At 41.4% G+C, this 24,193-nt stretch overlaps 1 protein-coding gene across 1 annotated transcript in view; it reads left to right on the forward strand.

Moving 5' to 3' along the window:
- The first annotated feature begins 139 nt into the window (after nucleotides 1–139).
- Nucleotides 140–24,193, forward strand: part of CTNNBL1 (catenin beta like 1) — a 460,868-nt gene continuing 436,814 nt past the window's right edge. The window contains exon 1 of the mRNA XM_085619195.1: nucleotides 140–375. Coding sequence (XP_085475321.1) covers nucleotides 346–375 — 30 coding nt within the window. The 5' untranslated portion in view covers nucleotides 140–345. The remainder of the gene's footprint in view (nucleotides 376–24,193) is intronic.

Genomic DNA, 24,193 nt, shown 5'->3' on the forward strand with positions numbered 1-24,193 from the left:
GGCAGCTATGTTAATAGTCAAGAGGATAAGGAGCTCAACAAAGTCCAACCCAACGTTCACCACATTCTAGTTTGATCTTTTCTTCTGGTTTCGGTTTCTTCCGATAAGTACATCGCGCGTGTACTCCATATCGCCTACTATATTACCGAATTCTGCGTGCTTCACGACAGAGTTGCTCTGGATTGTTGTCGTGCCTGACGCATTTCGCCCGTAAATCGCGCCCTCGCTGCCTCGTTTTACGGCAGTGTGGCAGCCTGTGTATGAAACTGAATTCCCGGGGCTTCTGCTTCACTTAACTGGGTAAAGAATATTCCGAGCCCCAACCGCTCTATTTCGGAGCAAATCATGGATGTGGGCGAGTTGCTGAACTACCAGGTTAGTTGGGAGGGCGAGAGAGGCTTCCGCGGGACCGGCTGCGACTGTCTATATTGCAGTAGAACATTTTATTTTGTTGCAGATTTGTATTGCGCGAACTCGACCTGAAGGTATTGGAACCATCATAAGTGAACCATCGTGTGTGTCTGAGCGAAGGCATGGGCTCTTTCTGGGGCACAATACTATATCCTTCACTGTATACACGGACTCCTTGTGCCTCACACCTGACCTAATGATTTACTTCCTGGTGCACATTACCTACCATCTGCACACTTTCTCAATCTCTTCTTGGAAGTACACACCTGCACCCACACCTTCATGATACGCAATTACCCCTTTTCCTTTCTACGTGCGTATTTGTTAATTTTTTGTAGTTCACATTTCCTTCGCGCTCCTCCCTTTTTCTGCCATACACACCTGGCCCCCTCTATTCTACGCACCTGGGTTTACCTTACGTACTCTTGCCCACCCTTCATTCCTAATACATCGATGCCCCACCCCCTTCACGGTACAAGCATTTTCCCTTTCGAACTTGTTACTTTGTTATTGATTCACGTCTGTCTAGATTGCTCACTTCCTTTCCTCCGTGTACACACGGCCGATTTTCCTGGGGGATGCTTACGCTCTCTTAAATCCCATTGCACACTTGGCCCATTTACTTCCTGGTGCCCACTTGTCTCATTCTCTTTGACCCACAGTACACTTCCCCGTTATCTTTCAGGCGCACACTTGCCATCCCTTCCATTGTGGTGCACATATGTTCAACATCTTTCTGGGACATGATGCTCCCATTTCTTTCCTGGTGCACATCGGTTCCCCAAGGTTCGCAGCAAATCGGCTGTCTCAAGATTGTGTAAACAGCATGAAGCTGGAGGGAAGGTCAAGAAATCTGTTGGAAATCGTTGCTCTAGGTCATTTCGAAAGTAGGAAATTAATGTTTTTCCAGAATTTTCGCTGTAAAACAAAAAGTAGAGATATGAAGTGGTAATTAATATTTTTCGGCCCTCTCAATTAGGTTTTTGCCCTAGCCTCAGTACGGAGCCTGCGTTTCTGATAGTGATGGATGAGCTTCAAGTTACCCTTATTGCAGGATGCACCGTGGCCCTTATTTGACAGGATCTTAGTAGGACTTCTATACTGTGTGCCATCAGGTACCACTTGGGAGACAGGAGTGTCGGATCTCATGCATAGCTTTGAACTGGTTGGCTAGGTTCTGAGCGGTAGAGCTTTTCAGGCACTATCCAAAGCTTCTACCTCATCAGTGAGTGGAATTCGATATGGGTTGGCACAGAGTTCTTCTTCTGAACCCCCCCCCCCCCAATTTTCAATGTCTATATGCGCCCTTTAGCAGATATAGTGGCAGCTTTTGGCTTCTCTATAATCTCCTATACGGACAATACACAGATTAACGTTAGATTGTCGTCTGATGGGAATAATGGCTGATCCAAATTCAAGTAGTGTCTTTAATCAGTGGCCAAATGGATGGACATTAAGGGGGATATGTACAAGGTAGTGGCGGAGAAAGGCGTTAGCCTTCCTGGCTTAACGCCCCTCTCCGCCAATTCTGAAATGCAAGGCTGCACCATATTTACAATGATATGGCGCAGCCTTGCGTTCCCCCTGCAGTGGCGCTACACTTAGCAGTATAGCGCCAACGCAGGCACCCTTTCACCATAGTGCAAGGGTGTCTGCGTGCAGGGGAGAATTGTTTATGTGTAGGAAGGTGTCCCTTGCTGCACATAAACGATCGTGAAATACCAATTTGTCACTTTCATGTGCGCTGCTTAATAGAGCACACATGAAAGTCACACAATTGCACTTTTTTTAAAGATTGTTTATGTAAAAGAAGAGGGTCCTTCCTGTACATAAACAATCCATGGCATTTAGCTTTTTCCATGTGTGCTGCACGAGGCAGCACAAGTGGAAAAAGCAATAACGAAGAGAAATAATGCATTTCTCCTCGTTTCGCCAATTTAAGACTAGGTTTTCCCTGGTCTTAATTTTGGCGCTGCCTCCTATGTATGCCACCCTTGTACTTAGGGGGCAGCGTCAAAAACAATAAGTGTTGCGGAGGAATACCTACTGCAACACCCACTGCCCACCCCTTTCACTCTAACCATAGCGTGAAAGGGGGCCTTAGCATGTTAAGTGGCTTAAAGCTGCCTTGTAAATAAGGCTAAGCCCCTATCGCCACCACAACATCGGTAAAAGTGACGTTGTGGTGGCGATGGGGGTTTGTACATTTTCTCCTAAGTGCCTAAAAATGTAAGGCATTAAAACAAAAATTATGGTGGTAAGTAATTATCCCACTTTATGGGGATCGTAATGGTGGCCAGCAGATTTAGATCTGGTCCCTGCGCCAACATTCATAGTGAAAAACCTGGGCATTTGCTGGAAAACTACCTTCACTTTAACCAGCAGTTTAATAAGGTGACAGCTTCTTGTTTTGGTATTCTCAGCTACTTCAGGAAAATGTTCGGCTCTCTGCCAATTAAGATAGAGGAAACAGTTATTCAGGCTATTATCTCCCTTCTGGACTATGGAAATGTGTTATAATTAAGAGTAAATAAAGGCTATGTTCAACATCTTCAGACCATTCAAAATGGGAGGCCTACCTTCTGTGGCATTTGCCCAAATATTCCCATAGTACGAGTCTACTTGGGGACCTTCACTGGTTTCCTCTGGACAAATGTATTTGGTTCAAGACCCTCTACTTTGTCTATAGAGCTTTGAAGGGTATTGCCTCAGACTATTTTTGCCACCTGATCCCTCAATATTGTCTTGTGAAATGTCTATGTTCTTCAAATTGGCACTTGACCCAGTTTCTGAGAGTTAAACGAGCCAAGAAAAGTGCATGTTCATTCATTCATTCATTCATTCATTCATTTGGCTACGAAATTGTGGAATTTTCCACCCCCCTGACCAGCTGCAGGCCTCCACCACAGAGATTGGCTTCCACAAACTTCTCAAAACTTGTTTTTTTCACAATTAGGGTATTAACGTAATTTATCAAAGGCTTTTGAGATAAGTCACCACTGATCTTCTGTCCTTTAGTGGTGGGAAAATCTGGTGTTGGGAAAATCTGGTTGGGTAGCCATGCCCTCTATAAATTTCAAATTCGTTTACTCAAATTATTAGACTGGGTTTGGTGACATGCTGATTTGTAATGTTTCGAGCACTCAGGTGGTGCACTCTTCCTTTTCATAGTGTATTGAACTGCTGTTGCTCTTCCTTCTCCAGCTTGACTTATTACATAATTGCCACATTTCTCCTCTGCTTTTATGTAGATTAGATTGCCATTTCGTAATGCTCTCCCATACAGTGAATATCATATGTGCCTAGGTAACCTAAGTTAAAGACACACAGATGATGGACGGAATGTAGAGCAAATCAAACATTCTCCCCCAGTCAATAGATCTGGCTTAAATCCATTGTTCTTTTGCTCAAAATGCCACTCCATTTTAGACCCAGCCATATGCAAATCAGTCTTGACCCAGTGCCATATGGGAACAATCCAGACCGACCTGCCAAGCCAGGTCCTCCCTGGACTGGAAACAAGCCTCGAGGGACTGGTTTCAGGGTATCACCCCATATCAGCCAGGCTAGCTTGAATCCAGTGGCACAGTGACCTCAGGACCCACGAGTGCGCCGGGCACTTAGGGCGAGCAAGCAAAAGACACACAGATGATGGACGGAATGCAGAGCAAATCGAACATTCTCCCCCAGTCAGTAGATCTGGGTTAAATCAATGTTCTTTTGCTCACCATTCCACCCCAGTTTAGACCCAGCCATATGCAAATCAGTCTTGACCCTGTGCATTATGGGAACAGTCCAGACGGACCTGCCAAGCCAGGTCCTCCATGGACCGGAAAAAAGCATCCTGGGACCCGTTTCGTGGCATCACCCCTCATCAGCCAGGCTAGCTTGTATCCAGTGGCACAGTGAGCCTGGAACCCACGTCTGGGCATGCCCGGCGCACTTATGGTGAGAAAGCAAAAGACACACAGATGATGGATGGAATACAGAGAAAATCAAATATTCTCCCCTGTTCAATAGCTCTGGGTTAAATCCATTGTTCTTTTGCTCACCATGCCACTCCAGTTTAGACCCAGCCATATGCAAATCAGTCTTGACCCTGTGCCTTATGGGGCCTTATGGGAACAATCCAGACCGACCTGCCAAGCCAGGTCCTCCCTCGATCAGAAACAAGCATCCTGGGACCGGTTTCGGGGCATCACCCCTCATCAGCCAGGCTAGCTCAAATCCAGTGGCACAGTGAGCCTGGGATTCACGTCTGGGCATACCTGTTGCACTTAGGGCAAGAAAGCAAAAGACACACAGATGATGACAGAATGCAGACCAAATCAAAATTCTCCCCCAGTCAATAGATCTGGGTTAAACCCATTGTTCTTTTGCTTACCATGCCACCCCACTGTAGACCCAGCCTTATGCAAATCAGTTTTGACCTTGTACCTCATGGGAACAGTCCAGACTGACCTGCCACGCCAGGTCCTCCTTAGACCGTAAACAAGCATCCTGGGACTGGTTTCGGGGCATCACCCCTCATCAGCCAGGATAGCTTGAATCTAGTGGCACATTGAGCAGGGGACCCACGTTTGGACATTTCCATCCCACTCAGGGCGAAAAGTGTAACTGCAACAAATGATGGATGGAATGCTGAATGATTTTAACATTCTCCCCAGTCAAGAGATCTTGGTTAAATCCATCGTTCTTGTGCTCACCATGCCACCCCAGTTTAGACACCATGCCACCCCAGTTTAGACCCAGCCATATGTTGAGGTCAACAGTGAACTGGCTGTGTAATTTTTTGTTATTTGATCCATTGAGCCTTAAGTATATTATTGAGTGTGTTACCATAGCTAGGTTTAGGTGCAAGCAGATAGAAATAGAGAATGAAGGTTTCTAGCGCTTCCTTTTTTCTAAGTTGATTGCTAATCTTTGACCATTTTTTGGTGCAGGGTCTTTCAGTTTTTGGTCCCTGGACATGTGCGACCTGGGCACTGGACCCCACAACTGGTGGTTTTGGTGCATGTACCATATGTCTATTATGCCGGGACAGATGTGGAGAACTTTATAAACCAAAATTGGTTGTGCGGTGAACATACTTACCAGTCGAATTACTGGTTCGGTATTATACATTTGTGTTCTATATTCCGCAATTGTGTTTTTTTCACGCTCAAATACACTTATTCATTACAGTAGCTATACTATTGACCCTGAAGAAGGCCACAACACAAGTTTAGGTCCCTTGGCCGAAACATGTTGGTCTTGCACTAACACAGATGCCTCTAATGATGGCACCTGCGTTACCAACTATTTGATTTTGTTTTTAATCCTGACACCGGGTAGCTGAATACATTTGCTGCATAGCTAACCCTGTAGCCAGTTTTAATCACTCACATTCCAACACTGCACTTTTTGCACCACACCAGGCTCACATAGGGTTTTAGTATACACGCCCCTTCCAAAAAAACATCCCTGAGCTCCTCCCTCGTAGCGAGGGGGTTGTAGCCCGCGTGGAGACTAGGTTTTCCACACGAGGAGGCACCCCTATGATGAAGCATGACACCTCCGGTGTGTGAGGGGAACCGTCCTGAAAAGGAAACTCCTCTTTGTGCATAAATGTACACCTAACCATTTGTTTGCCCACCCGTTCTCCCTGGACCCGTGGCCTTGTTTGTGATATGATTAATAAGTGGGGAGGTGGCCCACGAAGGTCCTAAAATCTCTTCTATCCCCTTGTGTGAATACAAGAGAAAAAGGTACGCCAAAGTAATCTGATCAGACAAAAGCAATTTTAGGATCAATTGATTTTACATCTGAAGTATAAAACGCAAGATCTAAACCTGACTATCTTTATCACTGAAGCCATAGCCATTTGCTTTGTACTGGAATACAGGGGTGTTTGACCAGGTGGTGAACTATCCAGGACCTAGAACATTTAAGCTGGGAGTTCAATTGTATTGTGTTCACTGTGAAGGAACAGTCATGTGGGGGGCACCTATAAGGTAGCTGAAAGACAATGGTAAAACTGACAGAGAAAGGTCACAAAATGATCTTGTCTGAGAAGATGGAACTCAAGGAAGATCATGTGTGCCTGACCATAGTTGTCTCATGTTTGGACATCTGTGTTTATCTTTTATTTCCTACATGAATTACTGAAGTCATGCTATGAGCTGGCAGAATTTCTGCTGAAAAGCTCACTACTTAAATTCTGTTTTTAAAGTCTTACTCCTGCGGAAGGACTAAAGCTGGGTTTTTGTCTGGGTCTATTGCTAATCTTTAAGCAATTTTTTTGATGTAGGCTCTTGCAGTTTTTGGTTTAAGAAAAGAAAATGGTATGGCATAATAATCGGATCAGACAATAGCAATCTGAGGATCAACTGATTTTTACCTATGAAGTATTAAATACAAGATTCAAATGTGACAAGTTTTCTAGACTATATCCTTAACTATAGACTTTGAACCAGACGTTCCAATGTTAGTAATGACCCCTTTGGCCCCTTGAAGACAGAGGAGTTTGAACAGATGGTGAAATCTCCAAGACCTAAGAGATTTGAGTAGGGAGACTGAGTCTACCATGTTTAGTATGAAGGAACAATCATATAGAGGGCACCTATAAAGAAGTTGAGTGACCATCGTAAAACTGGCAGAGAAGTTTCACCAAATGATCATTATCTGAGAAGATGAAACTTGAGGAAGATCATATGGGGCCTGACCATAATAGTCTCATGTTTGGACATTCATGTTCATATTTTACTCTTACATGAATAACTGAGGTCATGCTAAGAGCTGGCAGGTTTTCTTCTGAAAAGCTCACTACTTAAATGCTGTCTTTAAAGTCTTTCCCCTCCGGCCACACCGGTCTTAAATTTAAAAGTCTAGCAAAACAGTGACTGTGTTTAACGCATGTCAGGATTTTAGGTCTTTTAGATTTTGTTCAAGTGACCTGGAACATACTCCAATCTAGTTTAAAGGCCACTATAAAGGTTTAGATGGTGCCTTTTAAGCTTCTCTTTGCACAAAAATGTGTGTTTGTCTGAATTAAAAAAAATAAAATAATAATAATAATCTCTGTTCCCTTACTTGGGCACTCAGGTTTGAATATCAGCACTTATTGCATTGGTTTACTCACAATGTATTTGGTCTGGGAGACTCACGGGTAAGGTGACTGAAGAGTGCACAAGGCTGTGTACAGCCTGTTTTGCAGCTCTTAAAAACTGATCCTGGAGTTTTTGCTGTCGTCACCAGATTAAAAGCACAGGAATTAATTAGGTGAAAATCATTTTTGTTGCCTATCTGGAAAGTATAAAGGATCTCCACCATTTTTGGTTGTCAGAGGTGTGTAGTATGCCATGGCCTAACTGCAGTCATCTGCTTGTTAGGGGTTGTATACTGAACCTATTTTGCCAATCAGAAATGATTATTGATCCTACGTCGCTGCTAATGGAGACAATGCATTTTGAAAACAGACTGCGATGTTTCTTAATCATTACCTGCAGATGGGAGTAATCGAATGCAAATGAGTTCGCTATATGTCTCTAAAGTAGAAAATGTCACTGAATAGAGTCTGAGACATAGTCCTTGCGGTCTGGTTTACCTTTCTCACACTAAATCCAATGCTCATGACCTGTATCACATTCTCATTAGCACTACTAATGTGTTGTATGTTACAACACTATTAATGTGATAGCTGTGAACATATATATGTTCACAGCTATCATATTAATAGTGTTGTAATATATAACACATTTACTTCAAAAATCAATAATCCAAGTCACTACTCCACAGCGGATTGTTTTTTTTTATTTCACGACAACGCATTTCGGCTTTACAGCCTTTCTCAAATGCAGGTCCAATCCACCATAGAAAATAAATAGAACAAACCAATCACCAACTTAAAAGACATAGATAACAGACTGTCAGTAATGAACCAAACAATACATTGATTGCGTCTCTTAATACAATTTCATTGATATGTGCTATTTTTTCAATGATACATTTGTGATTTCACAAAGATAATTGACAAATCACAATCAAAATGATCTGCAGTATGAATATAATTTCATCCTTCAATTATACGTTTGTTTTCAGCATATCAAAACCTTATTATAGGCCAGAAATACATCCTCATGTATATACTAGTGCAATACATCATTCCATAGTCCTTAAGGAACCCCTATGGAATAATCACGCTCCATTCAAAATCCTAAATGCGCCATATGGCATATATATTCAAATTTTATAATCGTATGTAACAAAGAATTTTGCCCGATTGAGCAATGTATGTCTGTGATCACCTTCATAGACATTGTGCCCCAGTGAGCGTATAATAAATATTAAATTCCATTATTTGCATTCTACGAGGGACGGAATCCTCAAGAACAATCAATTCTTTTGCATTTATGCATGAAACCCATGATTAATTAGTCAAAAAATCAAATAATCATAAAGCTCATAGGTGAATTCAAAATATCTTGTGATCGTTCATGGTTTCAAAGAAAAGCGGAAAAATTGCTGATGAAATATGCACGGCAAGTTCCTCATCCATATTAAATTCACGCAGAACTTTTGTATCCAAATCAACGACTTCTCGATCTGCTCCACTTGTTGGCATGTCAATGTCCAAAAATCGGAGGTGAGCTGGGTTACTTCCATGATTTAGTTGGAAATGTCTAGCAACAGGCTATGTGACTTCATGGTTCTTAATGGCACAAACATATTCTAATATTCTGTTATAGAGTGTGAAAGTTATACTTCCAAAGTATTATAGTTTGCATGGACATTCCAAAATATAGACATAATAGTCCATAGTATAGGTGATCACTTGTGTAATCATTTTTTCTTTTCCATTGGGCAACAGATAATACTTATGGTTATTTCTGTGTAAGCAGGCCTTACATCACCACATTTGTAAAAACCTTTTGTATTTTTAAGCTAGGCAGTGATTTTACCTTTTTGTAAGGGATGCTTGTGTGTGTGGCCCCACAATGGTTTTTAACGCTGTGTCACCTCTTAAAACACCCCAGTGTTTATTCGTCTGTCGCTTGATATCAGTGGATAAAATAAATATATATATATATCTGCTACAACATACTCGTCACAAACCGGCGCTCACTATAGGGCGGGTGCTGCCGCAAGCTGTGACGAACCGCTACACGTCTTCCCAGAAAAACTCTGCGTTCGCAAAGTATGCAGCGTACTTGTAAGTTCGTTCAAATAACTTTATTCGATTCAATTGAATCATAAAAGAGGTCCATACATACATAAAACAATTTGATAGAACATTTTAAAAATCTTCTATACAAAAGTTGGGGTGAGTTCATATCAAAATTCTCAATTTTAAAACCAAAATTTTTGATGAAATGCAACATTCCAAAAGTTAATTCTCCGGTAACAATTCATACCTTTTCCTAATTGACATTGCCATTCTAATGAAGTTGAGCACAGCACTACAAATTACAATATTAGACAAAGAGCGTAAATAATTAAAACCTTCTTGATAAGAACAGGGGCGAATTTCCTTTAAAAGGGGCTTAAGAAAAAGTACCCTAATATCTTTGTAAAGTGTGCAAAATAGCATAAGATGCATAGTACTTTGTTGGGCCTGGTTATTACAAGGACAGGGAGTCAGCCTCTCACACCAACTCACCTGTTTAGGAAAAGCCACAAGAAAGTGCAAAGTAGAGAGACGAAACCTAGTCAAAAGGGAGCGAGCTTGAGTTTGTATAGTAAAGGACAAATAAAATTGCTGATGAAGTAGCAACCCATCAATAAAAACATCGTTTTCCCGGTCAAAAATGGTTATTTCATTATAATAAGCATTTTTTATAATGGATTTCATATTAGGTTGTATACCATCCGGGTTATCATAGTAGTGACCCAAGCCGATTCTATAAAAAGTATTCTTGACATAACAAAGCTAGGGAATAGACCAGGCCTTATCCAAATTCATACATTCTCTAATGATTGCTTTTGAATATAGTAACTCTTCCGATGTCCATACCTTTCCCCATAAGATCAATGGGGCAATATTTATTTTATCTCTGACATTGTCTAAGCCCATTTCAGAGTGAAATTATTTTGTAGAAGAGCTAGTTGGAATCAGCAATCATCTTTTCAAGAATTTATTTTCTAAAGTTTGTATCTGGGTGCTTTTTTGGTGACCCCATACTCCTGCTCCATATGTTGCTACCGAGAGACACTTTGATTTATATAAAGTCAGCAATTCTGCCACTGGCTTATGTCCCAATTTGGACGCAAAACGAAACAGCCCCTCTATAATTCTACTTGTGTGTTGTACCCTGGTTACAATCAAATGGTCCCAATTTAATTTGTTATTAAAAACATTACCCAGGTATGTAAAATTGGGTACCTTGTCAATGATCTTTTCATTTACCACAAATATTCGCGTTTTAGTCTGCTTGGGGCCACATACCATGACAAATGATTTGCTAAAATTTACTTTCAAATCCAAACCCATCATAAACTTAGTGAAAGCAATCAACTTTTTTTGAAGGCTATTGGCCGTTAGGGACATCAAAACTGTGTCATTGGCATATGACATTAAGGGGACCAGCTGCCCTCCTATACTGGGATAATCCAGGTGCTGGTCTAATAAAAATGTCTCCACCCCATTTGTGTATAAAAGAAATAAAAAAGGAGCCAGGATGCAGCCCTGTCGAACGCCCTCTGTTGAGACAATGGGCCTAGTCTTCTCTCCTGTGCCGTAGCGGATAGAGACAGTGGCTGACGCATGCAGCCTGCGTAACAGGGTAATAAGAGCTTCCTCAAAGCCCATTTTCTCCATAACTGTCCATAACTTTCCCCGACTCACTGTGTCAAATGCGCTAGATAAGTCCATGGAGGCCAGGTGGATCGAACCCCCCTAGCCTGCATGTACTTACCCATGACTAAAGAGAGATTTAGACACTGTTTGCTTGTCCCCCTTCCCTTCCTAAAACCGTATTGGGTAGCGGACATTAGACCGGTATCATCAGCCCATGATTCCAGACGAGCCAGGATTACCCTACCCAGGACCTTGCATGTAGCATCAATTAAGGAAATGGGCCATTAGCACACAGGGTCATGCCTGCTACCCTTCTTGTATATTGGTACCACCACTGCCTCTTTCCACGAACTAGGGATATGGCCCACTATTACTGATTTAAAAACATTTACCAACAATGGTGTCCATAGTTGTAAATTACGTTTGAACAAATCAAGCGGCAACCCATCTGGACCTGGTGCCTTTGAGGGGATGCCCTTTGTCAGAGCCTCTTCGACCTCACCAAGAGAAATAGATAAGCTAAGTTGGTTCGCAGTTTCCAAGTTGATTACTATTTTATCTCTTTGATCATGTGGTAGTAGGCCTTTTGGGTTAAATATATTTGAGAAATGTGACTCCCAAGCTTCGCCAGTAATTGTTGATTCAATGCTCCTTACATCATTAGTGAAGAGGGGGCGATTTATAACTTCCCAAAAACCCTTGGAATCATTGAGGGCACTAGCTCTCTCAAGATCTTCCCAAGCAAGTTTTCTAAGTTCATCCTTTCTATGTCTAATTACGTTTTTATAGGTTTGTCTCGCTATCCTAATTAGTGCCTATCACGGGGGGCTATATGCAGGGCCTCTTCAAGATCTTTTTTGCTCTAGAGAACCCTGCATTAAACCATCTAGTTTCTTGTGGAGCCTTTCTTTTTACTGTTTTTGTTAGATTATTTGCCACATCTTTACACATTTTTTCAAAACACTCTATAACCTCCTCCGCAGAAGAGTCATCAGATAAGCATATCAGAAATTGACTGAGGTATGATGTGGCAATCTCCCTCTCAAATCTAGGTGCATGTATTTTCCTCCATTTTAGTCTCACCCCCTGATTTTGATTATATATTAAAAGAATCCCATCACTATCACCCTTAGAAGCCATTACATGCAAGCTGGCAATAAGGGGATTGTGGTCACTAACAGGATTAGGTTCTACCACAAAACTGTCTACCAGATGCTTAAATTTTCTGGATATTAGCATGAAATCGATGGTACTCGCCCTACCCCCTCCCATAAATGTGGGGTACTATATATGTGGCTTACCAACAAGAGTATCAACTAAACCTAGTTCGTTTACAACAATAATGGCATTTAACGCTTCGCCATATAAAGAGTGTTTGAAATGGGCAAGTGGTTTGTTTTCAGTATCTAGAAGCCCACATACCGTTTGTGAAGTATGCTGGCACAAAGTACAATTGAAATCTCCCACCCATATTATGCATAGAGGGAAATTTTCAATCACAGCCTTATCGATTTCCTGTTTGAGGGTATTAATAATCGCACAGTTGTTATGGTCAAAAATATTATAGTACAGGTTAAACAATAATGTTGAGGCATCAATCAAATTCCTGATCATGATAATCTGATACCAGTGGGAGTCAGCTATATTAGCAATCTTTACTGCTCCATATTTAACAGAAATTAGTGTCGGCAATCCTCCTTTCGCTCTCCCTGAAATAAATGGAGTTGCCTGGACACTAAATTAGCGGAAACCATCAATAATGACTTCCTCCCTACCCCATGTTTCCTGAATACCAATGACATCGAATTTCTTCATATATTGTAGCCAAACCTCATCTGATAGTCTGGGTCTAATACCCGCGATATTCCAAGAGATAAGTCTCCGTGGACAATCATTTCGGCTGTGTCCCGCTGCCCCTACCCCTTCTATTTTAAGAGTGGGTTGTGCTACTAGCGTAATGTTTGTGCCCTCATTGACCCTCCCTTCGCTGTCTGCAATGGGCAATTAGAGCTATCCTCTTAATCAGATAGGTGAGTATAATCCATAATGCCTTTTAATAAATTAGGGACCATCTCCTATTCGTTGTTTATAATATCCATCTTCCCTAAGGGATGCTTGTGTGTGTGTGGCCCCACAATGGTTTTTAACACTGTGTCACCTCTTAAAACACCCCAGTGTTTATTTGTCAGTCGCTTGATATCAGTGGATAAAATAAATAAATATATATATCTGCTACAACATACTCGTCACAAACTGGCGCTCACTTTAGGGCGGGTGCCGCTGCAAGTGGTGACGAACCGCTACACTTCTTCCCAGAAAAACTCTGCGTTCGCAAAGTATGCAGCGCACTCGTACGTTGATTTTAAAGGTTTTATTCTGCAAAGACCATCATAGCTGACAAACGCGATTCGGTCATACCGGCCTTTGTCAATGTCGGTGCGTCACCATTTAAAAAAACTTTATATACATCGACATCAAAAACGGACTGTAAGTAACCATTGCGTTCCAAATTCATGACGGCCATGTTTAAATATCGAAACGGCACTTGCGATGGGATTCATTAGCAACTAGGATTTCATTGGGTGCAAATGAATGAATAAATAAATATCAGTTCCTATCATTTGTATAATAGCATCATCCATGTCTCTAAGAACCTACATTCCGCCCAAATTGGCCTTTTACTCATCATGTACATTATTCCATAATAGAATCATAGCAGCCATATTCAAAATATAAAAATATACATGCCCAGCACTCATGGTAAGATTGACATGATCAAAAGATTTCATAATATAAACATTATAACATTTCATTAATCCCTTGGCCTTTCACATTTATGATTCTACATTCCGCCCTATATGGGCCTTTGTGTCATCTCGGCCATGTTTACTGCTTAAACCATGACGACTGGTGACCTCCCACGTCAGCCTTCGCCATGGTTTTGTCTCATGTTTGTTACCCACTTCTAAGGCATCCCTTCTCGACATCCTGAAAGTGAATCTTATCAACCATGGTGCTTGACTGCTCCTACTTCCTTTCCTGGTATTAATCATGCCCTGTATGGGCAATCCACTTTTGTATCTTCTAGTGGGCTCCTCTAATCTTCCTATGCTGTTTCAATTTCATGCATCCCTTCTCTGCCCATTCACCTCCTCCATTTCACCTGTCCGTCAAATTAAAATCGGAGGAAAGGCTTTTTTATGTCAAATTCTTACAAATACCTATCAAGGGATGGAATTAAATTCCCCTCCCTATATATTTTTATTCATTCCACTCTTCCCAACATAGACCCATAGCTCCTCTTCGCTGTTGAGACCATACGGTGCTCTTGTTCTCATTTCAATAATGTACTTGGACTCCAATTGTCGTAGGGTCCTTACCCTATCTCCTCTCTCTCTTTTGCCACCACTTGATCTAAGCAGAAGAAACGCAACAATTTACTATCTCCATGGTGCTGTGCTGCAAAATTTCTGGTGACTGGGTCGTTTTTGTCCCCATTTGTTATCGCCCACATATGTTCTAGGACTCTCTTCTTTGCCTGGTGTACCTTGCTACCCACATATGAGGTTACACGGACCCACCAGGCAATAAACCACAAAATCTGAATTGCAGTTTAAAAATGTCATTATAACTATTTTAGAGTCACTGCCCGGAACCACATAGTCTTTGACCTTGGTGCTTTTCTTACAGGCTCATAGTTCAAACAATGGTAAAAGCCCTTCAGTTGAGTTGGGTTTCTGCCTTTCTTTGAGAAATGGCTATGTACTACAAATCTTTTAATGATGTATTCTTCCTATAGGTAATATTAGGATGTTGGGCAACCGTTTTACCAATTATGCCATCCGTTTGCAAGATACCCCAATGTTTATTCAGTATCTTCCTAATCTCTCCTACATCATGAATAAATCAAAATTAATCTACATATTCCCCCTTGTTTCTTCTCCACTTTTGTATTCAGAAGTTCCTCCCAGATTCTCTGATCTGCTCTGTTTGTGGTGATCCTTAGTGTCTTTTGGGGGCAACCCCTTAAATTGAAGCGATTAAGTGCCGCATCTCTGGCTTCTTCATAATGCTCTTGAGTGGTACTGTTTCGTTTCATGCAGAGTAGCTCCCCATAAGGGATACTATTAACCAAGAATCTAGGGTGTTGACTGCTGTAATGGAGCATGGCATTTCCTGCCGTCGGCTTCCGATATAATTTTGGCGTGAGCTGGTTACCATTAACATACACCAAAAAATCCAGAAATGCTACCTCTGTGGAATGTATATTACTAGAGAAGTGTAGATTGTAATCATTAATATTTAGTGCATTGATGTACCCCTCAATTTCCACTTTGGAGCCCTTCCAAACAATAAAAATGTCATTTATGTAACGGGCCTATAGCTAAAGGTCTAGTTCTATAAAACAATGAATCCCATTGCAAGTGGTGTTTCGATATTTAAACATGGCCGCCATGAATTTGGAACGCAATGTGTATGTATATATATATATATATATATATATATATATCTCCTACTGGCGATCGCCAGTAGGTAGTTATAGTTGGGATCTATTTTCCATAGGAAATCCGTAACATTCTATTCCCAATAACTTTGGCACCGATTGACGAATCTTCTTGACATTTTCAAAACCAGCTCCGGTCCGCTCCTATCCTAAAAGTCTCGGGATGATTCGTGTAGCGGGGGCCGAGAAAAAAGGGGGGGGGTCCCAAAACGTGTTTTCTCCATGCAATTTCCCATAGGATCTTTAGCCGCAGCTACAGCCCAAACTGCTGAACGGAATTACACCAAATTTGGCAAAAAGGTAGACCTTGGTTCAGAGTCGTGCCTTTTGCTTAAATGGTGTAAATCCGTTCAGTAGTTCCTGAGAAAATCAAAAGTAAAATCACATATATATCTGGGCGGAGCCTAACCACACATCTCATCGTGAGATCTGATTGGCTGTCAGCACATCATCCAAGAAGTGTTGGCAGCCATCTTGGTACCAATATACATGATAGCACCTCATTAAAAAGCATTGCAGTTAATAGAAGGTTTTAAGACTTTAGTTACATTATAAATCATTTGTTGATGGTACCATACTCATTTTAGGAATTGTGGTATGTTCTAATGTGATTTTACCATGTGAAAAAGCCTTCTGCTGGGATATCATGAATCATGTTTGAAAGAAAACTATTTTCTCATCCTTTTCCCACAGAGGTTTGGAAGGTGATCCATAAGCTAAACTGAGAGCATATTTTCTGTAAATTCACATTATCTTTCTCAGTGATGTGAGAATGAAGTCTTGACATTCTCAGTAAAACATGTACATCTAACAAGGGCAGAGACTGTCAGTTGATTCCTTTGTGTTCTACTGCAGCTTCCCAGAGTGTTCCAAAGAACAACTAGAGCGCTAACAGTCCTACTTATGACAAACGTATGGCACACCTGAAGCCATCTTGATTGGAATAAAGTGGTAACTCTTAAAACATTTAATTTAAAAAGGAACAACATGAGGGGGTTAATTTTGCCATAGACAGTATGATTAGTGCTGCAGAAAGAAAAATTAGGGCACATTTTGAGTGACTTTTCAAATCCTCTTCTATTTCATTAAAATAATCTGACATGCAGATTGAAACATGCACTTTGAATACCAGCAGCAGACTTCCCTGGTGAGCAGTAGATTTACTACAGTGATCTAATGAGCAACTAGTGCTACCATTCAGAATTTATGGCAAATGTGTGACACATCGGAATGCCTTCTTGATGGAAGCAAAGTAAACAAGCATTGAAAATGCAATAGATCTCGCCCTCGTTTAAGTTAAAGCAATTCTGTTTGTAATTAGGTGGCTTTTTAACTTTGCTTTTATTAGTGTTTTTCAAACTTTTATGTACATAACATGCATATGCATGCATATATGTATGCATGCATTTATATTTGTTTTTATATAGATATGCAGATTATATGTATGTTTTTATATGTATGTATGTATATATATACACATACATATATAAATGTGTATATATATATATATATATATGTGCATATGTGTGCGTGTAGAGAGAGGTAGAGGTGGAGAGGTAGAGAGTAGTAGAGAGAGAGGTAGAGAGGTAGAGAGTAGAGCATGAGTAATAGAGAGTGAGTAGTAGAGAGAGTAACAGAGTGAGTAGTAGAGAGTGAGTAGTAGAGAGTGAGTAGTAGAGATTGAGTAGTAGAGATTGAGTAGTAGAGAGTGAGTAGTAGAGAGTAGTAGAGAGTGAGTAGTAGAGAGTGAGTAGTAAAGAGTGAGTAGTAAAGAGTGAGTACCATAGAGAGAGTAGAAGTGAATAGTAGAGAGTGAGTAGTAGAGAGTGAGTAGTAGAGTGAGTACTAGAGAGTAGTAGAGAGTGAGTAGTAGAGTGAGTACTAGAGTAGTAGAGAGCAAGTAGTAGAGAGTGTGTAGTAAAGAGTAGTAGAGAGTGAGAAGTAGAGAGTAAGAGTGAGTAGTAGAGAGTGAGTAGTGGAGAGTGAGCAGTAGAGAGTAGTAGAGAGTGAGTAGTAGAGAGAGAGAGTAGTAGCGAGAGTAGTAGAGAAAGTAGTAGAGAGTAGTAGAGTGAGTAGTAGAGAGAGAGAGAGAGAGTAGTAGAGTAGTAGAGAGTGAGTGGTAGAGAGAGTAATAGAGAGTAGTTGAGTAGTAGCGAGTGAGTAGTAGCGAGTGAGTAGTAGCGAGTAGTAGAGAGTAGTAGAGAAAGAGTAGTAGAGGGTGAGTGGTATAGAGTAGTAGAGAGTGAGTAGTAGAGAGTGAGTGGTAGAGAGAGTAATAGAGAGTAGTTGAGTAGTAGAGAGCGAGTAGTAGCGAGAGAGTAGTAGAGTAGTAGAGAAAGAGTAGTAGAGTAGTAGAGAGTGAGTAGTAGAGAGTGAGTAGTAGAGAGTAGTAGAGAGTGAGTAGTATAGTAGAGAGTAGTCAGTCCGTGTCAGTCAGTGTCAGTCAGTCAGTGTCAGTCACTGTCAGTGAGTCAGTGTCAGTGAGTCAGTGTCAGTCAGTCAGTGTCAGTCAATCAGTGTCAGTCAATCAGTGTCAGTCAATCAGTGTCAGCTAGAGCAGCTCTGCTGACCTGGTTCTCTGGCTCTAAAGCAGCTCTGCTGACCTGGTTCTCTCTCTCTAAAGCAGCTCTGCTGATCTGGTTTCTCTGGCTCTACAGCAGGTCTGCTGACCTGGTTCTCTGGCTCTAGAGCAGCTCTGCTGACCTAGTTCTTAGGCTACAGAGAAGCTCTGCTGACCTGGTTCTCTGGCTCTACAACAGCTCTGCTGACCTGGTTCTCTGGCTCTAAAGCTGCTCTGCGGACCCGGGTCTATGGCTCTAAAGCAGTTCTGCTGACATGGTTCGCTGGCTCTAGAGCAGTTCTGCTGACCTGGTTCTCTCCCTCTAGAGCAGCTCTGCTGACCTGGTTTTCTCCCTCTAGAGCAGCTCTGCTGACCTGGTTCTCTGGCTCTAAAGCAGCTCTGCTGACCTGGTTCTCTGGCTCTAGAGCAGCTCTGCTGACCTGGTTCTCTGGCTCTAGAGCAGCTCTGCTGACCTGGTTCTCTGGCTCTAGAGCAGCTCTGCTGACCTGGTTCTCTGGCTCTAAAGCAGCTCTGCTGACCTAGTTCTCTCCCTCGAAAGAGCTCTGCTGACCTGGTTCTCTGGCTCTAAAGCAGCTCTAAAGCAGCTCTGCTGACCTGGTTCTCTGGCTCTAAAGCAGCTCCGCTGACCTGGTTCTCACCCTCTAAAGCAGCTCTGCTGACCTGGTTTCTCTGGCTCTAGAGCAGCTCTGTTGACCTGGTTCCCGGCCTCTAGAGCAGCTCTGCTGACCTGGGTCTCTGGCTCTAGAGCAGCTCTGCTGACCTGGGTCTCTGTTTCTAGAGCAGCTCTGCTGACCTGCTTCTTAGGCTCTAGAGCAGCTCTGCTGACCTGGTTCTCTGGCTCTACAACGGCTCTGCTGACCTGGTTTCTCTGGCTCTACAGTAGCTCTGCTGACCTGGTTCTCTGCACTCACGATGCACGCACCCGACTTTGCGAAAATATATTTAAAAATAGTATAAGTTTATTATAGGCACAAATATATAATTTTTATGAATATCTTAGATAATCTCTTGCCCTAATATGTATATTAAAGACACATACATATCATTTTGGAACATAATTTTTTTTTGCGGGAGTCGCGCACCCAGCGCGCCCAGCACGTATATGACGTCACACGGGACCCGCAACTGCGCAAGCATCTTCTACCGTAATGCGCATGTGTCGGGAATGCCCGGGAGCAGGAGTCTCGGCCTGGTCGCATACCAATCGCGCACATCACGTAATATTAAATGTATATGATGTAACTGAAGAACACGAAACAATCGCACACCATACCCGGATCCTTCATGACTTTTCTAAAATGGCGGCTAGAATGCGCGCACCCACTGTGATGTGTACGCTTTGAGTGAGTATTTTTGGAATTTAAAAAAATAAAAAATAATATAAATGTATTAAAATAAAAAATGAAAAAAAGAAAATTAATCAATATTTCAGTTTTATTTTTTTTGGTGCAATTTTCAGAAAAATATATAATGTTATTTAATGAATAAAATATTTTATAAATAAACAGTTAAAAAACTGTAGAAAATCAGTACAAAAAAATAGGTATAACTACTATCGCACTTAAAAATGAGCATTTAAAAAACCGTTGAAATTCACTGAAAAAAAACATAGGTTTCAGACGTTATAGTTAGAAATTAGCATTTAAAAAAGCTTTGAAATTCACTGAAAAAAACATATTTTTCAGAGACGTTATAGTTAGAAATTAGCATTTAAAAAACCTTAAAAATTCACAGAAAAAAACATAGGTTTCAGGGGTGTTATGGTTAGCTGGCCATTTCACTCGTACAAAACCATAGAAATTCCTCCGTTATAGTTAGTTCTGCTAACTATAACTCGCGCGCCTGCAATGCACTGCTGATGATTTCACATATTGCATCATTCATGACATGGTCAGTGACATCACTGATGACATCTCAAATGACATCACTGATGACATCATCCATGTGACAATCAGCTACACCTCATCATACACTAGTATAACCTTTCATCACTCACTGTAAAATACAGAGTACCATATTTGAAACCATTGACACACCAATACCAGTTACTACATACCCACTCACTGATTCCTAAGTCTACACACACAACTACTCATTCAACAACAGAATCATTTATACATGCAGTCACTGATTAATAGAACACTATCAAATGCACTTATACACATATATACATATTGACACATCAGCAGTCATCTTAGTCGGTTATGTAGTCATCTACTCACTCATAAAAAAAAATTAATCACACTTACATTTACTCACTTACACAATTATCCAACAACACCTCATTTATTCAAACACATACTAACTCATAGTTAATATGTGAAAAAATCACCATTACAATTATACACTCATTCATATAGTTACTCTCACAATCACTGACTCTTACACATACTTATTTATATACACCAACTCTCACATACAGTGCCTTTTATTTTTTTACCTTGTTGAAGATGTACAACTAAAACATATATTCGCTCACCAACACACAAATAAATACACTCATTCACCCAAACAACTGTTTCCACATGCACTCTTAAACCTATACACCTAGTCAATCAACTATTCACACATCTATGCATAGAGTTACACACACCCCATCCAACCACACACAAACTGTGTCCCATACAAATACTCACCCAACTAATCAATAACTAATATACACACTCATGTAGTTAGTGACCAACTGATGCAACATTTTATACAACAGAGACAGTGATGCACACATTCACATAGTTTAGTTACTAATCCATGTATTAAGTGAGACACTTTTTTTTTTTTAATTCTTTTTATTATATTGCTTAAAATCAAGACACACGTCATAGAAACATCTTACACATTTGTTACATTTCCGCATTTGACATTCCGGAAGCATTGGCTCTTGATCAAACCTCCTATCATAGTCATTGTCGACACCCCTTAGTTCAGTTCACCATTCCAATTTCTGTACCATCATCATCAATGCCCTCCTCCTCCATTACCCTTGGCGGTGCACGTATATATCCCCTGAATTTATTCCAGTTTCCCCATACATTGTTCCACTTTCGCGGACAGCCACGACTGACATATACAGTTTTCTCGGCCACCATGGCTGAGTCCATATCTTTGCACCATGCTTTGAGTGTTGGTAAGTCTGAGCCCCATTTTTGTGCAATATTACGTTTAGCAAACATTATCCCCAATGTGGCTCAATTCTGCACTGTACGAGTAAGATCATTCGGCTCCCAAATATTTAATAAACATCTCCTGGGCTCAGGTATTAGTGATTCTTCCTCCGCCTGCGATATTGTTCTCATCACCTTAACCCAGTAATTTGTGACCTTTGGGCCTTGCCACAGGGTATGGTAAAATGTGCCCTCCTCCTCACAGCGCCTTAGACAATACGGGTTCAATGCTGCACCTATTTTGTATAGAGTGAGCCTCGTGTAGTAGGTTCGGTGCAGTATTTTAAGCTGCACCAGCCTGAGATTTGAAGATATTCCCACCTCCCTTGGTGAAGCCAGTGCCTCCTGCCTCTCAGTATTGTCCAGATCTCCCACCTCCCGGGCCCATTTTTCCCGAAGTCTCTTGGTGGGATCAGGCAGGTTGTTAATTAGTTTCCGGTAGGTGAGAGAGGTAGCCCGTTTGTAATTGAGACACTTTTAATTACTCACTTAAACAGACAGTCAAACAGCTACTAAATCCTCCATCCAGACAGTTCTATATCCACTCAATCTTCAATACAGATTGGTGTATATATATAATACATATTTAAATTTCAAACTAAACCACATTCACTGGATGATGTCATCAGTGATGTCATTAGTGATGTAATTTGAGATGTCATCAGTGATGTCACTGACCATATCATGAGTGATGCAATATGTGACATCAGCAGTGCATTGCGGGCGCGCGAGTTATAGTTAGCAGAACTAACTATAACAGAGGAATTTCTATGGTTTTGTACAAGTGAAATGGCCAGCTAACTATAACACCCCTGAAACCTATGTTTTTTTCTGTAAATATAAATATATATATACGGACGAACTCCTCGGTGAGTGAATCAACAAAAAGCTTTATTAAAAGCACTTCGAGTGACAAACTGTCAACGCATTTCAACTGCTTGCGGCAGCCTTGATTACGACAATGTGCACCATCATTTAGGTGCAATAAATAATGACGTGTAGTATAAACTAATCATAGGACGTCTAGGAACCAATGAGTCAATAATGGCATCTTCCTTCAAAAGATGCCAGTGTTTGGACATAGCCTGTCGCACCCTCTGGTGTTCCTGGTTGTATGTAGTGATAAACCTTCTTTTTATGCTAGTCCTGGAAGGATCGAATCATGCTTTTTCCCTATCCACTTCTCTGGCTCTTTTACAGGCAGCATCTAGAATGCGGTTAGAATATCCCCTTTGTTTAAATCTCTCCAGCATCTCATTTTCAATTTTAGCAAAATACTCTTGACTACTATAAGTTCTTTTGGCTCTGTACAGTTCCCCAAAGGGGATGCTTCTGATGAGGGGTGCAGGATGGAAACTTGTTTATGGAGAATAGTGTGTCCTTCAGTAGGCTTTCTGAATATCGTGGTTTCCAAACAATTTGTGCAAATTGAAATATTGACATCCAGAAAGTCCACTGAAGTAGAACTGATAGCAACAGGAAATCTAAGGTTAAATTTATTCTCATTTAGCTCCCTCACAAATTGTTTGGCATCCCCCTCTGTGCCCTGCCACAGCACAAGGAGGTCATCTATATATCTCAGCCACAAAGTCGTATGTTGCGACCATAACGGAAAATTTTAATTCTATTAAGGACTCAGAGGCGAGGATTATGCTTATTCTTTCTATGCTTTATTCTGATAGCAGCCATTTTAAAACTTGATAACGAGACCACATTTCCCAAACAACCTCGGGAAAAAGTGGTCAAAAGAAACAAACGAGGGACAACATATCCCTAAGTCCATAAACCAATCACGACTCTGGGCTCCTCATATAGTCCCTCTTCAAGCCACTGCCCTTCCTCTTTCGTAGCGCTAATCAAGCCATTCTTCTCGTATTAGCCTTCCTGTTTCCCGGAATCCCCTCCTGGAAGCAAAAGGACAATATCAGGGCTAGCAAACCACCAGTGGCCAAAGAGCAAGTCTTAGCTTCATATTAATTAACAACAGCACTGAAAAAGCATGCATTCAAAACAGTGATTCATAGAAGGAGATAAGAAAACAGATCACAGTTCGAAAGTCATTTACCGGAACACTTGTAAAAGAAAAGGTACTTACTCCTAACGGGCGGGTGATCTGGACACCCATCAACGGGCAGGATAATCCTCGCCTCCGAGTCCTTAATAGAATTTAAACTTTCCGTTACGATAGCTAGGAAATTTCTTATTCTATGTCAGGACCGGAGGCTTCGCATTATGATAGTTCAAAGCTTACTTACCACCAAATGAGCCATGTCAGTGATAGGCTTGAAATAAAACCTTTTAAAGGTGGAATCTAAGGACCAGTCCGCAGCGTTCATTATGTCCTCTAACCTCGCTCCCAGCATGAAAGCCTTGGAGGCCATCGCTCCCCTAGCTGAATGGGCTCCGAATTGTCGCAGGCTAATGCCCGCTTCATGCATGACCCATCGCACCCACCGTGCGATCGTCGGAGATGGAACTGCTTTGTGTGGCTTTCTGAGAGCCATCAAAAGTTGTCTCTCCCCCGGAGGCCTTAATTCCAGAGACATTTCCTCATAAGCTCTCAAGCAGCGAGCCACACACAATTTAGGGGAATCTGGAAATGCGGGGTATTCTATTATTCTAGTGTGACACTTAGTCCGACGCCTGATAGTAAAAGACACGCCTGAGAAAGAAAATTATTCTGCCCATGATATCCAGGGCACGTACATCAGAAACTCTTCTGCAGGAGATCAGGCAAAGAAGCATTGCCAATTTCGCAGACA

Source organism: Triturus cristatus, chromosome 7, assembly GCF_964204655.1.
Source record: "Triturus cristatus chromosome 7, aTriCri1.1, whole genome shotgun sequence".
NCBI lineage: Eukaryota > Metazoa > Chordata > Amphibia > Caudata > Salamandridae > Triturus > Triturus cristatus.